Here is a 12,911-nt window from a genome sequence, read left to right on the forward strand (position 1 = left end):
TCCTTTCTTTGTCATCAAGAATGAAAATCGTATCATCAGCGTACTGAAGATGAGTAATCTGAATTTTCTCTTTACAAATCGTCACCGGAGACAAGAGTTGTTTTGCCGCTGCTCTTGAGATCAACGTGTGAAGCCCTTCCGCGACAATAAGGAACAGAAATGGAGCCATGGGGTCCCTCTGCCATAAACCTCTTTCAAGCTTGAACTCCCCTGAAGTCGAGCCATTAATCAGGACGTTGGCCGTCGCCGAGGAGAGACACGCCATAATCCATTTTCTCCAAAGTGGGTCAAAGTTCAGATGGTCGAGCATGGAATCAAGATAATCCCATTCAACTAAATCGTAAGCCTTGGCGAAGTCGATTTTGAAAACAATCCTGCCCAATCTCCTCTTCTTCGCCTCTTGGATCATCTCACTCAGAATAACCACCCTGTCAAGAATAGAACGACCTCTGACAAAGGCGCTCTGATTATCGGAGATAATTGACCCCATCACCTCTTTCATCCTTCCAGCGAGAATTTTTGAAATTATCTTGTACAGGCTACCGATCAAAGAAATCGGTCTAAACTCGTCAATTGTTCCAGCTTCCTCTATCTTAGGAATGAGAACAATAAAGGAAGCGTTTCCCCCTCTTGGAATTTTTCCGTTTGAATGGAACTCCTTCAGCACCTTTCCGAGATCCTCTTTGACAATCTCCCAAGCCGACTTCCAAAAAGTAAAGTTGAAACAAGCCGACTTCCAAAGAGTATTTACTTTAATAAGCATATGATATACATTTGGTCGCACAAATGTATACTTATATTAATATAAATATTTACCTTCATTCAATATAAAGCATTATACATATCAATAATTACTTTTCCTTACGATAATAATTATTTGATCAAATAATAATATAATTATTTATGTTTATTAGAAGTAATCATTGTTATAATAAAAAGTAATAATTGATATGAAGAAAGGTAATGTTTTAAAAATATTATATTTATTGTAATTATTATTGTAATCAAAAGTAATTATTGTTATAATAAAAAGTAGTAATTATTATTATAAAGAAAGGTAATATTTTGAAACATTACATTTCTTCACAATATTGATGTTAACTACTTATATTAATATAAGTATACATTTGTGCGAACAAATGTATATCTTATGCTTATTAAAAGTAATAATTATTATAAATAAATGTAATAATTGATATGGAGAAATGTAATGTTTCAAAAATATTATATTTATTATAATTATGCTTATTATAAAGAAAGGTAATGTTTTTGAAACATTACATTTCTTCACAATATTGATGTTAACTACTTATACTAACATAAGTATACATTTGTGCGAACAAATGTATATCTTATGCTTATTAAACATAACAATTATTATAAACAAATGTAATAATTTGGGGCGCGAGTCAAAGGGGTGCAGGTCAGAGGCGCGGGTCAGGGGTGTGAGTTTGGGGCGCGGGCGACCCGGCCGCACCTAATAAGCCCGCGCCTAATAATTAGTGTTGTATATTATAATTGTATGTAGCAAGCATGCGGCCGGCCGCACCTAACAATTAGTGTTGTAAATCTATACTATATTAAAAAGGGAGTTTTCAGTTTCAAATTGATTTCAAATCAACACTTAATTTTGTAGTTAGAATAAAATTGAAAGTATGTTTATAAGTTATACATCTTCTTTTTCTTTTTCTTTAACTTCTTATTTTTATATTTTATTTCTTTTTTAAAATTGTGAAATTCAACTAATTATAAAATATTTGATATGCATATCAAATTAAAGATTATGACAAGAGCTTTAATTTGATATATGTTATGTAAATATTGGATTTAAAATATAAAAATTATATTTATTTAAAGATTAAAACTTAAGAAAATTCTCTCTCCTCTCTCCTCTCTCCTCTCTCCTCTTTTTTTTGAATAAATCTATTTTTTTCAATTATTTTTTAACTTATATTGTTTTCTTTTTTCACAATATCATTTTTTTATTAATATGACTTCTTCTTTATTATATTAAACCAAAATATATTTATCATAAATTATAGTAATTTTAATTATATTTAGAATTTTTATATAATAATCAAATGATAATCAATTTTATATATAATAAAATATAAAAATATTTTTTGTGCGTTGCACAAATGAAAATGCTAGTTATAATTGTATGTAACAGTGTTTTTACATAAGAGATGAAGAGGAATTTTCTATTGACATATAGATAGTACATCCCTATAGGCTATAGTTATTAATGAAACCAGAGTTCTCACATGTTGGCTGTTTTTTAGTGTCATGCAAGGGATAAGGATAAATCTTCTTCTTCCAGTTTCCTATTTCATTTTTTATTTTATTTTTCTCTCAAATGAAAGCTAACTTGTGCTAATAGCTTGTCACGTAAGAATTTTGGACTTGCTTGGCTCAGTATCTAATTTATTTCTTACGATCTGTTTTTACCAGTAACATTCAATGAGTATTAGCACAAAGTCAGGAACTAGAGAATTAATATGAGAAATAAAAATCTTTATTTTTGCTTCCTTTGTTTTTGTTTCATTTTATTATATGACCATACTTGAGCTTGTTATTATTAACCTAAACTTCTAAGCTACCGACTTCTATGGAAGCTTTCATTTTAGGACCGCACACAAAAGCAAACATATTTAACCGAGAATTCCGATTTGATTCTCAAGTCCGGTCGCACTCAAATAAGTCATGCTTTCTCCACTTCATTTTAAGTTATTATCAAGTTTGAAACTAACTATTTGATTTGATATCAACCGCGACACCCCTAACAAGGTCAATTTATTCATATTTATATGCGTGTGTGCTTACACAATATACACACAAATTTGGGTGTTGGAAGTCAATTCCAACAGCACCAAAGAATAATAGCAACACTCCCCCTCCAACAATACCGACTTTACCATAAGTCCAAATATAACGCGTTTTGCATAGAGGCTAATTACGTCTATATACACCAACTTCCACTCAATTATGATTATGCACATAAATTAAAACTTTTGTCTCAAAAAATACACCAACTTTAAATTGTTCTAATTTTTCACACAATTGTCAATTGTCCTCAAATTAATATTAATTCTAAAGTGGATACCTAAAATATTTATATGGCTTGAACAACCAATGTACTAATGATGTAATTAGATGACACTTCACCTTGTCAAGATAGAGCATTAATTCGCCAGTGAAAATTTATAACAATTACAAATTCGTATATTTGGAGGCAAATTTTTTAGTTCATATACAAAACCAAAATTGAGCGGCAGTTTATGTATTTATGCGCAATTACCCTTTTTCAGAAATGGAACTGCTCCCATTCATATTACAAGAGAGACTGCAGGCAGTAGCTCATAGAATAAGATAAAATAACAGCACAAATTTTGAACTTAGATAACATCAATTACACTTGTTCCTCTATCATTAATGTACACAATGGCGTGAAAAAGCAAGGCGGGCAACGGGTCGACGATGGAGAGAATATGAGAGGGCACTTACCGGTTCACGACTCGATCAGCTCCGCGAGTCTCACGAGGGCACGTTGAAATGGAAGAGCCATGATATGACAAATGCAAACACCATGCAAGCTAACAGGAAGTTGAGAAAGCGCCGGCCTTGCCAGAAGTTCCGCGACTGAGATGAGGGCGAGGATGCTGCAGCAACAGCAGCAGTATCACTCGCCTCGTTCCATGACTCTGCCAGCTCGGCCTCAGTCACCCCAACCACATTTTGTGCAAGGGATCCACATATCTCACATGTTCTGTACAACATACACGCATCAATGTTCTCGAATCTTGGGTAAATGAGAAAATTATCCACCCGACACCACATGTGAAACAAGTGAAAAATGGTGAAAATATATGTTTTCCACCTTTTTCCATCAAGTAGGAAATACTCAGCACACATTTCCAATCAGCAAGCTCTGTGTTTTGAAGTAATTTACAGTGAATTGACCAAAAACATCTTGTATCCTGTTCTTCAAGATATACTACTTTGATGCGTTCGACCTATGGAGATTCTAGTTACGAGTAGAGATAGAAGAAAGTGAACGATCACAGAAGAAGTTAACATGCATAGTTAGAACATTCATGTTGCACTAGATCTCCTATTTGTATTAATCAATCAAAGCAACGAAGAACTAATACTGATTGTATATGATCCCAGTTAAGAATAAAAATATGCTCAATACCAAATCCACATACTCAATTACAGCAACACACAAGAGATATCTGAAATTTCATGTCTATTTTTGTTTAAAAATGAAGAGGCCTTAACCTAAACTGAAATACTTAACAGGACTATGAAAACCAATATAAAAGAGTTTCAGTGTAGGACATCTTTTGTGATAGAGTTAACGTGGTGATAAAACGAATACTATTGAAAGAGAAATCCTTCGCAGCGAACACGCTGTAACAAATAATCTGATCTACGATGATAGACTCCTACCAAAACTGCATTACAAATTAACCAAGAAAGAAAACCTAACTCTAATAAGCAAAAAACAAACGCCTAGGCTCAGGATATGCAATCTAAAATCCTTCAAAAAATCTGTAATTTGTGCTAATGCAAAAAGATTGCCATGAGATCTCAAGCATTATAAGTGGAAAGATCATAGACCCGTTTTTCATTGGTCACCCGTAAGCAGCTACCTTCGATTCATTCAATAGAATAACTTGATACAAGCATAACATCTGAACATCCATACGCATAAGTTATATTCAGCTAGCTGAGGATTTTCATGTTCAGAAACAAAACTTTCAACTCCTTAGGTTGTATTTCAGTTTCCTCCTAATTTAATGCAGCTCCTAGATTTCTTCGACGTTGCATCTGTTATTGATTCGAAGTATGAATCCTTTTAACAAAATTATGCAATGGCTTTTCTTTTATTAACCCCGACTTCTTCCCGAGCCCTTGTGATAATAAACTGTCTCAAGAATATATTATCAGGACAGACCAGATAATCGAGATATACTAGGATTCAGTAAACCATCGATCAGAAACCTTCAAGTTTGATCCAGATACACCATATTAAACTACTAGATCAGATAATGATCCTACTTGCAAGTAACATTTTTAGCAAAATTTATATGATAGGGAAAAGAGATGAGGTGCAAACGAGTCATACTTTGCGATGAGAATAAATAGTCGACAAGGTAAATGTAGAATAGGATGAAAGGCAAATAGATATACTGCCAGAATGATTCAGCAAACCATGTAACAAAGAATTCAGGTTATAAACCACAACGAATAACTCAAAATTTTCCTGACTGATTATCAACTTATGGAATTTCAATAGGATCTCAAATAATAACAAAAGCGAAAAACTACCATTGTAGCAAGCCCACAATTGAAAGAGAAGATTAGATTCTTACAATAAGAAACAAATATAGTTCACTATCAAAACCAGTCCTAGTGCTTACATCTTTTCCCTCTGAATCAGAGAATCTTCCTAGTTGATAAAACCGAGCTTTCGTGCTTTTCTTTTCCAAAATCATTTTCCCCCTTTTCCCCTTTGTCCAACACCCTAGTGGCCTTTTCTTTTTTCCTCTATTTTAAAGCTAAAGTTACAAAAGATCCAAAGAAGAACATTCCAATCTATCTCCCATATGGTGAACCTTTCGGCGTTCTACTTAAATTATTAAATTACGTAAACAATTATAAACCTAAAACAATCAAGGACACAACACCTCATCAATCCCCCAATTCAGCAGCTTTAACATCTTGCAATCAAAAACACAAACACCAGAAACAAAGCACAAAACAGTTCACTTCAATCTTCAAGAAATATAAACAAATCAAGAAAAAAGCTGCCACAAAGTCGAATCAAGGTTTAAAAAAAAGTACTAAATGGAGATGAATATCTTGAAAGATTAAATTATTCCTGAATTTACTTACTTGTCTCCTTTAATCTTGAACCAAGCCTCAGCACATTGCTTGTGGGCAGCAGCCAAATCGTCCTTGCAAGAGCATCCCAGCTCAATGGGAAACCCTGAATCCTCATTGGTTGCATCCATGCTGAGGTGGCATATCCTACAATCCCTCTCAATTTTACCCAAATGCACCTTCGTTTCCCCAGCTCCACCTTCCACCTCCAGATCCACAATCTCTACTGTGCACTCCGACACACTGGATCGTCTCCTCTCCTTCTCAGCACCATTGTCGTTTTCCGGCACACCCACAATCTCGAGTGCACCTTTCTCGCCGGCGTCACTTCGGCGGCGGCCTCCTCCGCCATTATCGGAATCAGTTGCTGATTCTAAATCCCTATTACTGGGCTGTTGTAAAGATTGCATCTTTGAGTAAGCCCAGATGAGGAATCTTCATGTAAATGCTAAGTACTATCAAGATCATTAATAACACCAAAGTCTCTCTCTCTCTTGGGTGAATTATTGCAATGGGGTAGCTACTGTAGTTCGCTCACTTTAGGGTGTCAGTTGATGGGACAGACTACAGAGAGACAGAAGAAGGGAACAAGACAGCCCCCAAAAGAAAATGAAATCAGCAGAGCGGGAATCAGCTGTCTGTAAAGAGAAAAACACGCAGTGAAACAGGAGCGTCGGTAGGGAGAAATACGGCCGTCATAATAAACCTTTACGGATCTTTTTGGCCAATTCTTCGGCGGAATTTATAGTTGGTGTAGTATCTAAACCTATGATTTTCAGTAGTTACGTCTACTGCGTCTACTGATTAGTGATTACACACACACACAAGTATAGTATCGCCGTCTGATAAATGAACACATTTGCCCACCTCCAAAAATATACAACCTCTTACTACAACCTCCTACAAAGAGTATACAACGTTTGATTCTCTACAAGTTTTAATAAAATAATTACTATTATGTTTAGTAGATCAAGGATCTCATCGTGTAAAAATAAAATGGCTGCAGTTGATTGATTTTTAGAAGAGTATTTGTAAAACTATGAAATATGAAAATATGATTACTTCTAGAGGTACTCTTCATTACTACACTTCCTTCATCTCTGCTGCCAAAAAGAAGAAAGGAAGAAGATTGCTAAATGCGTTATGGGTGGGAACAGTTTGGATGCTATGGGAAAAAAGAAACGAGAGTCGTTTTCAAGGAAAGATTTGGGATATTGAGAGACTTGTTTTACAGATCAAGGGTAGACTTTGGAGTTGGAATGAGGTATATAAAGTTTTGGAGTTGAGAATCCCTTTCACCATGTGGTGCTCAAAGGGTTTCAATCTTTCCTTCTTGTTTTGATTGGCATCCCTGGTGCCTTGCTTTTTATCTAAATAAAATATTAATTTTACCGATCAAAAAAAATGAAAATATGATTACTTTTTATAGACGATAAATAAGATAATTGTTGTATACTTTATTTGCGAATCGAGGTAGTACATTTTTAATTTTTACATATGAAAAAGAGGTTAATTCACAAATTTAACACAATTTTTCATCATATTTACTGTTATAGTGTAATAAACTAATAATGTCTTAAATATTTCAATTACACAACCTTTCAATTATTTACGATTATAAAAATTTAGAATCTTTGCTAAAACGTAAAGCGCACAATTACGGTGTATCTCTTCACTTACATATTGAGGCGAGCCATGTTAGGTAGTACTCCCTCCGTCCCGCGAAGCGTGACCCACTTTTCTTTTTGGGTTGTCCCACGAAGCTTGACTTGTTTTTAAAAATAGCAAAAAATTTACCATTTATTCACCTTTTCACTTTTTCACCTACCACACTTAACACACAAAATACCAATTTCTTAATTCCCGTGCCGAAAAGAAATGGGTCACGCTTCATGGGACGGAGGGAGTAATTAGTAAATACTACTCTCGACCCCTGTCATTTATGAAACATTTATTTTGGACACTGAAATTAAAGAGAATATGTAAATGGAATAAAAATAGTAAAATTCATAATTTTTCAAGAGTTAATTGTTGACTTTTATAAAAATGTGTCAAAATATTAGGACATATTAAAATAGAAAACTGTGTCACAATTTGTGGGATAGAGAGAGTAATAATTTATGAAATTTGAAATGATATTTTTACATTTTGCTTGGTGATGTCATAATTGCAAAAAAAAAAATGTGTTATAATTACAACATTTTGAAAGTTATATTGAAATCGTAAATGCGATAAAAAGTTGTATATCACATGGAAATTAAAATACAAAACACGGGAAAAGATAAACTCGTAGTATAAATTTAAGATACTAATATTTAAAGATTGATGAAAATAACTTACACTAGTATAAATGTCATAATTATGCAAGTGTACATGTAAAAGAAAATTTTGCTTTCGCTTTTTTGTTTTTTCCCATATGGGCTGCGCAGCCTCCAGGCTTTAGTGATGACGATTGTAAGAATGATATTTATTTTATTTTCCCACCATAAAATTTATACTAGGTTATCTCCAATTGTTTGCACCATCTTTGAATACAAAATTAAGGATTTATGAAAATATTGGGTTAAAAATGTACTCCTTTATTGATTTGCAGGATTGCCAGCTCTGGTTAGATGAGTATAAGAAAGCGAGGTTGCACTCTGCGATTCCAGATCGCGTTCTGCCTCTCGAAGGGGAGCGACGGTGGTATCCCCCTCCGCCTGATGTCCTCCGGCTAGACGTGGACGTCGCCTTCGAGGAAGGGGGACAAAGGTGGGGCGCTGGCTTCATTTTGTGTGATTCCAGGGGCAACATTGTGGCTGCAGCCTGCCAAAGAATCAGCCATTCCCCCACGGTGCTCATAGGTGAGCTCCACTCCATGCTTTCAGCGATTGGGTTCTGTCTCGGGAATGACTATGGTCCGGTCGTCCTATTTTCGGACTCCCTGCTGGCAATTCATGTGCTTCAAGAAGAGTCCCGGGGCTCCGATCTCTGTGACGAGTTGTGGGAGGCGTTTCAACATGCGAGGGAGAACGTGGTTCTTGGTTTTTTTCACGCTAGACGTGAAGCCAATAGAGCTGCTCACGAGCTAGCTCGTTTTGCTTTCTCTGTTTCCGATGTAATAATCTGGAAGTCAAGTTTCCCAATTTGGCTTCGAGATATTGCTCTTGCTGATTTACAATAAATGAATCTCCGACTTTTGTCTCAAAAAAAAAATGTACTCCTTGTAATGTCAATGATTAACACCAGATATTATACCCAAAAAAATCATGCACTAAAATATCTTATTTTCTCGGTCTCATTACAAATATCTCATTACCTTTGAGCATGAAAATTATGTATTTAGTAGATAAAGTGAATAGATGAAAAGAGAGAAATAAATTAGAATTTGTAAAAATAGGTATAGAGAGAAAGAGTAGGTGGTGGATCCATTAATCAATTAATCTTTTGATTATTTGTCAAAAAAGAATGAAACATTTGTAATGAAACATCTTATTATCTACATTAGGAAATTTGTAATAGGAACGAGCGAGTATTTTTCATAATAATTTTAATTTTCAATGGATATAATTATTAAAACAATACGCTTGGGCCCTTCAGTATTATGGGTCCCAACTATCAAAGTCAAAGTCCAACCGGGCCCGAGCTAGGGATAAATCATATTCATATATTAAATTAAATAAATTATTCGTGTTAATCATTATTACAAAATTTATTAGACATAAATACCGTTCAAAGAAACGATTAAGACATATATATTATAATTACGTAAATAATTAAATATGCTAAGGTAAATAATACAATACTATTATTTAATAATAATTTTAAATAATATAAAATAAAAATATAATGGGACACAACCTTCCCCAATTTTGGTAAGCATTTAGGCAACCACTGGTTCACTAGCGTAATATAATGTATACCCAAATATAGGTATGTGGGCAATTGTGTGTGTAGGCGTAATGGTTGAGAGTTGGTAGAGCATGTGCACTAGGGTTCGTTTGAGAGGCTCCAGTCAGCCTCGGCGAGCCCCGCCCCATTGGCAGGCTTGGAGGCTGGAATGGTGGCACGATTTTAAAAATCGAGTGTGGTGAATTTTTGTAACGCACGTGTCAATCAAAAATAAAAATTAAATTTGAAATTTGACTGTTTGCGTTTTTTTATTTATTATTTTTTTGTTAAATAGTCGACGTTGTGCAACAACATTTTTCCTATATTTATTTTTTTACATATAAATACCTCTTATTTTTATTCATTTTTCATACCACAACTAAATTTATACTTCTTCATTTCTTCTTCTAATTTAAGTTTTGTTTTGGTTCTTTCTCTTGAAAGTTTTGAAACATGACTTCAACAATTGGTTCTCTAACCAACCGGATTCACCACTGATCTCAACTTCTTGTTCTCTCGACTTTTCGTCGTTTTTTCAAGTCTCCAATGTATTCAACCCTCAAGGTCTTGTGGCTATCAACTTGAACGAAACTCACTTTGTTCAAGATGACGAAGTTGCCGAGATTCTTGCGCTCCAGAAGATGACTAAGTTACACGCTGGCTACACCCTGTCGGAGACCGAGCAAGCTAATTTGCTAACTATGGGCCGAGGCGACCCTCAATGTTGTCAAGACCAAAAGGCACTCATCTATTGTAGAGAAATGACGAGACGCTTCAATGAATCTTTTATTAAGTCCTGCTGGCACCCCGACACGATAACAAACAAATAAAGTCACACTTCCAACGTGTGCAAAATGACATGAAGGTTTGGGAGGCAATTTACAACAAATGCTGAAGCAATAGGGAGAACAGCAAGAGTGATGACCAAATCACCCAACATGCCCAAGAAATATATCAAACCAACACTGTGGCTTTTTTCAAATACTTCTAGGCGTGGTGTATTCTTCGCGAATCTCAACAATTCCCCTCCATCAGCGATGATATGCATTCCACCAAGCGCATGAAGAATACCCCCGGCGCGGGGGGAAGGGGGTACATGACTACATCCTCTGATTCGTGCGTCACGACTAGATCTATAGGCCAAAAGGCGGCAAAACGTGACAAGGGGAAAGGTAAAAGGTTGAGTTGCCGTCGACGACCTTGGACACGGGAAGTACGTTAATATAATGAAAAAATTCATTGAGAAGCTCGACGATTTCATAAAATAAAGCGCGACGTAGTCGATGCCAAATTATTGCCCTCGACATTTCGCAAATGAGGCCAACTTAATTAGCCATGCATAACGCAATGTGCGAGGAGATCATGAAACGTCGAGAATGGAACCACTAGTATAATTTTTAATTTCTAATTTTTTCTATTTTAAATTTCATAATTTTTAAATTTAAATTTAATGAAATTTTTTATTTTAAAATTTGATATTTCTTTTGAATTCGACTTTTTAAAAATAGAATTAAAATTTATAGTATCCTATATAGAGTCCTCCATTATGGAGGGGGTGACTCTAAGGAGAATAAAAATTTATGATTACTATTACTAAGACAAAATTATAAAGTCCAAATAAATAAAAGACAAAATTATAAAGTTACATGGAGAGGGGATCATGATTCATGACACGGAATGAGAATAATTTGAGGAAGATTGCTTCGTATTTTCGTGTGTTATTTGTCGAATTGCCATATATAATCGTTTAAGTGCAATGTATCCAATCTATTAATGGTCTTATCAAATTACATGACCATATTATTAATATTTTAAGAGCAAAATAAAGTTGAAGACGTATATTACCTATCAAATCAATAATATCTGAATGGTGATAAAGATGTCATCCAAAAACATCAAACCAAAAGATGGGACCTATTAGCAAATGAGAGTAATGGAAGTGTCCCATTTCAATGTCGTTACTTAATTAAGGTTTTTAATCAAGATTCATGTGCATTATCGCTGTGGTTTCAATAAAAAGTAATAGAGGATTTCTCAAACATGTTACTCAATTAATGATCAATTTAAATTTCACGCATATTTTAGGTATATAAGTGTAATTAACTCGAAAAAAGTTCCATTTATTATTTTTAATGGAGTACATATTCTATGTGGATTTTTTATGCCAACGAAAATTATAAATATATTGGAAATCATAAGCAAATTTGATCTTCATGGATCTATCATCTATATAAATATAAAAGTACCTTGAACATAAAAATTAGGGATGTCAATCTAGCCCGAAATCTGTGGGCCGGCTCGATTAACCTGCCACCCGAGAGGGTTAGGATTGAATATTTTCAACCCGATAAAAGTTACAAACCCGATTAGCCCGTAACCGAATAGCCCGGCACCCGATAGGGCTGGCCCGACTAACCCGATGGGCTAGCCCGAAACCCGAATACTTAATATTAAATATTTAGATATAAAAATAAAAAAATGACAAAATATTATAAAGTCTCATCATTTCACTTTTCTGTATTTTTTAGATGCTTTGCTTCTATGAATTCAAACTATTGTTGGATATTTTATTGTTTTTTCGTTAACAAAGTTGAACATTTTATTGTTACCAACTTATTTTATATGTTATGCAATCTTGATGTTTTTTTCAATATCTTATATTTTTGCATTTCATGCTTGCTATTAGAGCTGTCAAACATTGCGGGCCGGGCCGGCCCGGCCCAACCCAGCGGGCCTAGGCAATTTTTTGGGCCGGGCCGGGCCGACCCAAAATTTCAGCGGGCCTCGAACAATGAAGCCCAGCCCGGCCCTATACGGGCCGCCGGGCGGGCCGGGCCAAAACGAGCCAAAATTAATAAATTAATATATATATATATATATATATAGTTCCAAAAATTAATAAATTAAATCAAATTTAAAGAAAAAAATTGAAGACAAATTCGATGAAATAAAAAGGGCCTTAAACAATCTACATCTAAATTACGTAATTGACTAAAATTAAATGTAAACAAATATGACTAAAACTAAATGTAAACAATATGAATACAAGTAAAAAACAAAAATTAATTGCAAAAACAACAAAAACTGAAAACGATTTATTCACAAATGAATTAATACAGCAATCAAATTAATTGGAATCAAATAACAACCAC

The 12,911-nt window shown here is 34.5% G+C and overlaps 1 protein-coding gene across 1 annotated transcript; it reads right to left on the bottom strand.

Annotated features, from left to right (window-relative positions):
- Positions 1-3,300: 3,300 nt before the first annotated feature.
- LOC131019982 (uncharacterized) lies at positions 3,301-6,953 on the bottom strand. The gene is made up of 2 exons (XM_057948619.1): positions 5,902-6,953; positions 3,301-3,766 (listed from the first exon to the last, which is right to left on the bottom strand). Exons 1-2 carry the CDS (start codon positions 6,297-6,299, stop codon positions 3,535-3,537), a joined length of 630 nt encoding a protein of 209 aa, XP_057804602.1. The 5' UTR covers positions 6,300-6,953; the 3' UTR covers positions 3,301-3,534.
- Positions 6,954-12,911: the final 5,958 nt, after the last annotated feature.

Source organism: Salvia miltiorrhiza, chromosome 4, assembly GCF_028751815.1.
Source record: "Salvia miltiorrhiza cultivar Shanhuang (shh) chromosome 4, IMPLAD_Smil_shh, whole genome shotgun sequence".
NCBI classification, from domain to species: Eukaryota; Viridiplantae; Streptophyta; class Magnoliopsida; order Lamiales; family Lamiaceae; genus Salvia; species Salvia miltiorrhiza.

What these genes read in the sequence shown, in the direction of transcription:
- LOC131019982 (XM_057948619.1), bottom strand. Translation starts at nt 6,299, where the DNA reads ATGCAATCTTTACAACAGCCCAGTAATAGGGATTTAGAATCAGCAACT. An exon ending in TTCAAGATTAAAGGAGACAA is followed by an intron (nt 3,767 to 5,901) that starts GTAAGTAAATTC and finishes TATGTTGTACAG; the next exon opens with AACATGTGAGATATGTGGAT.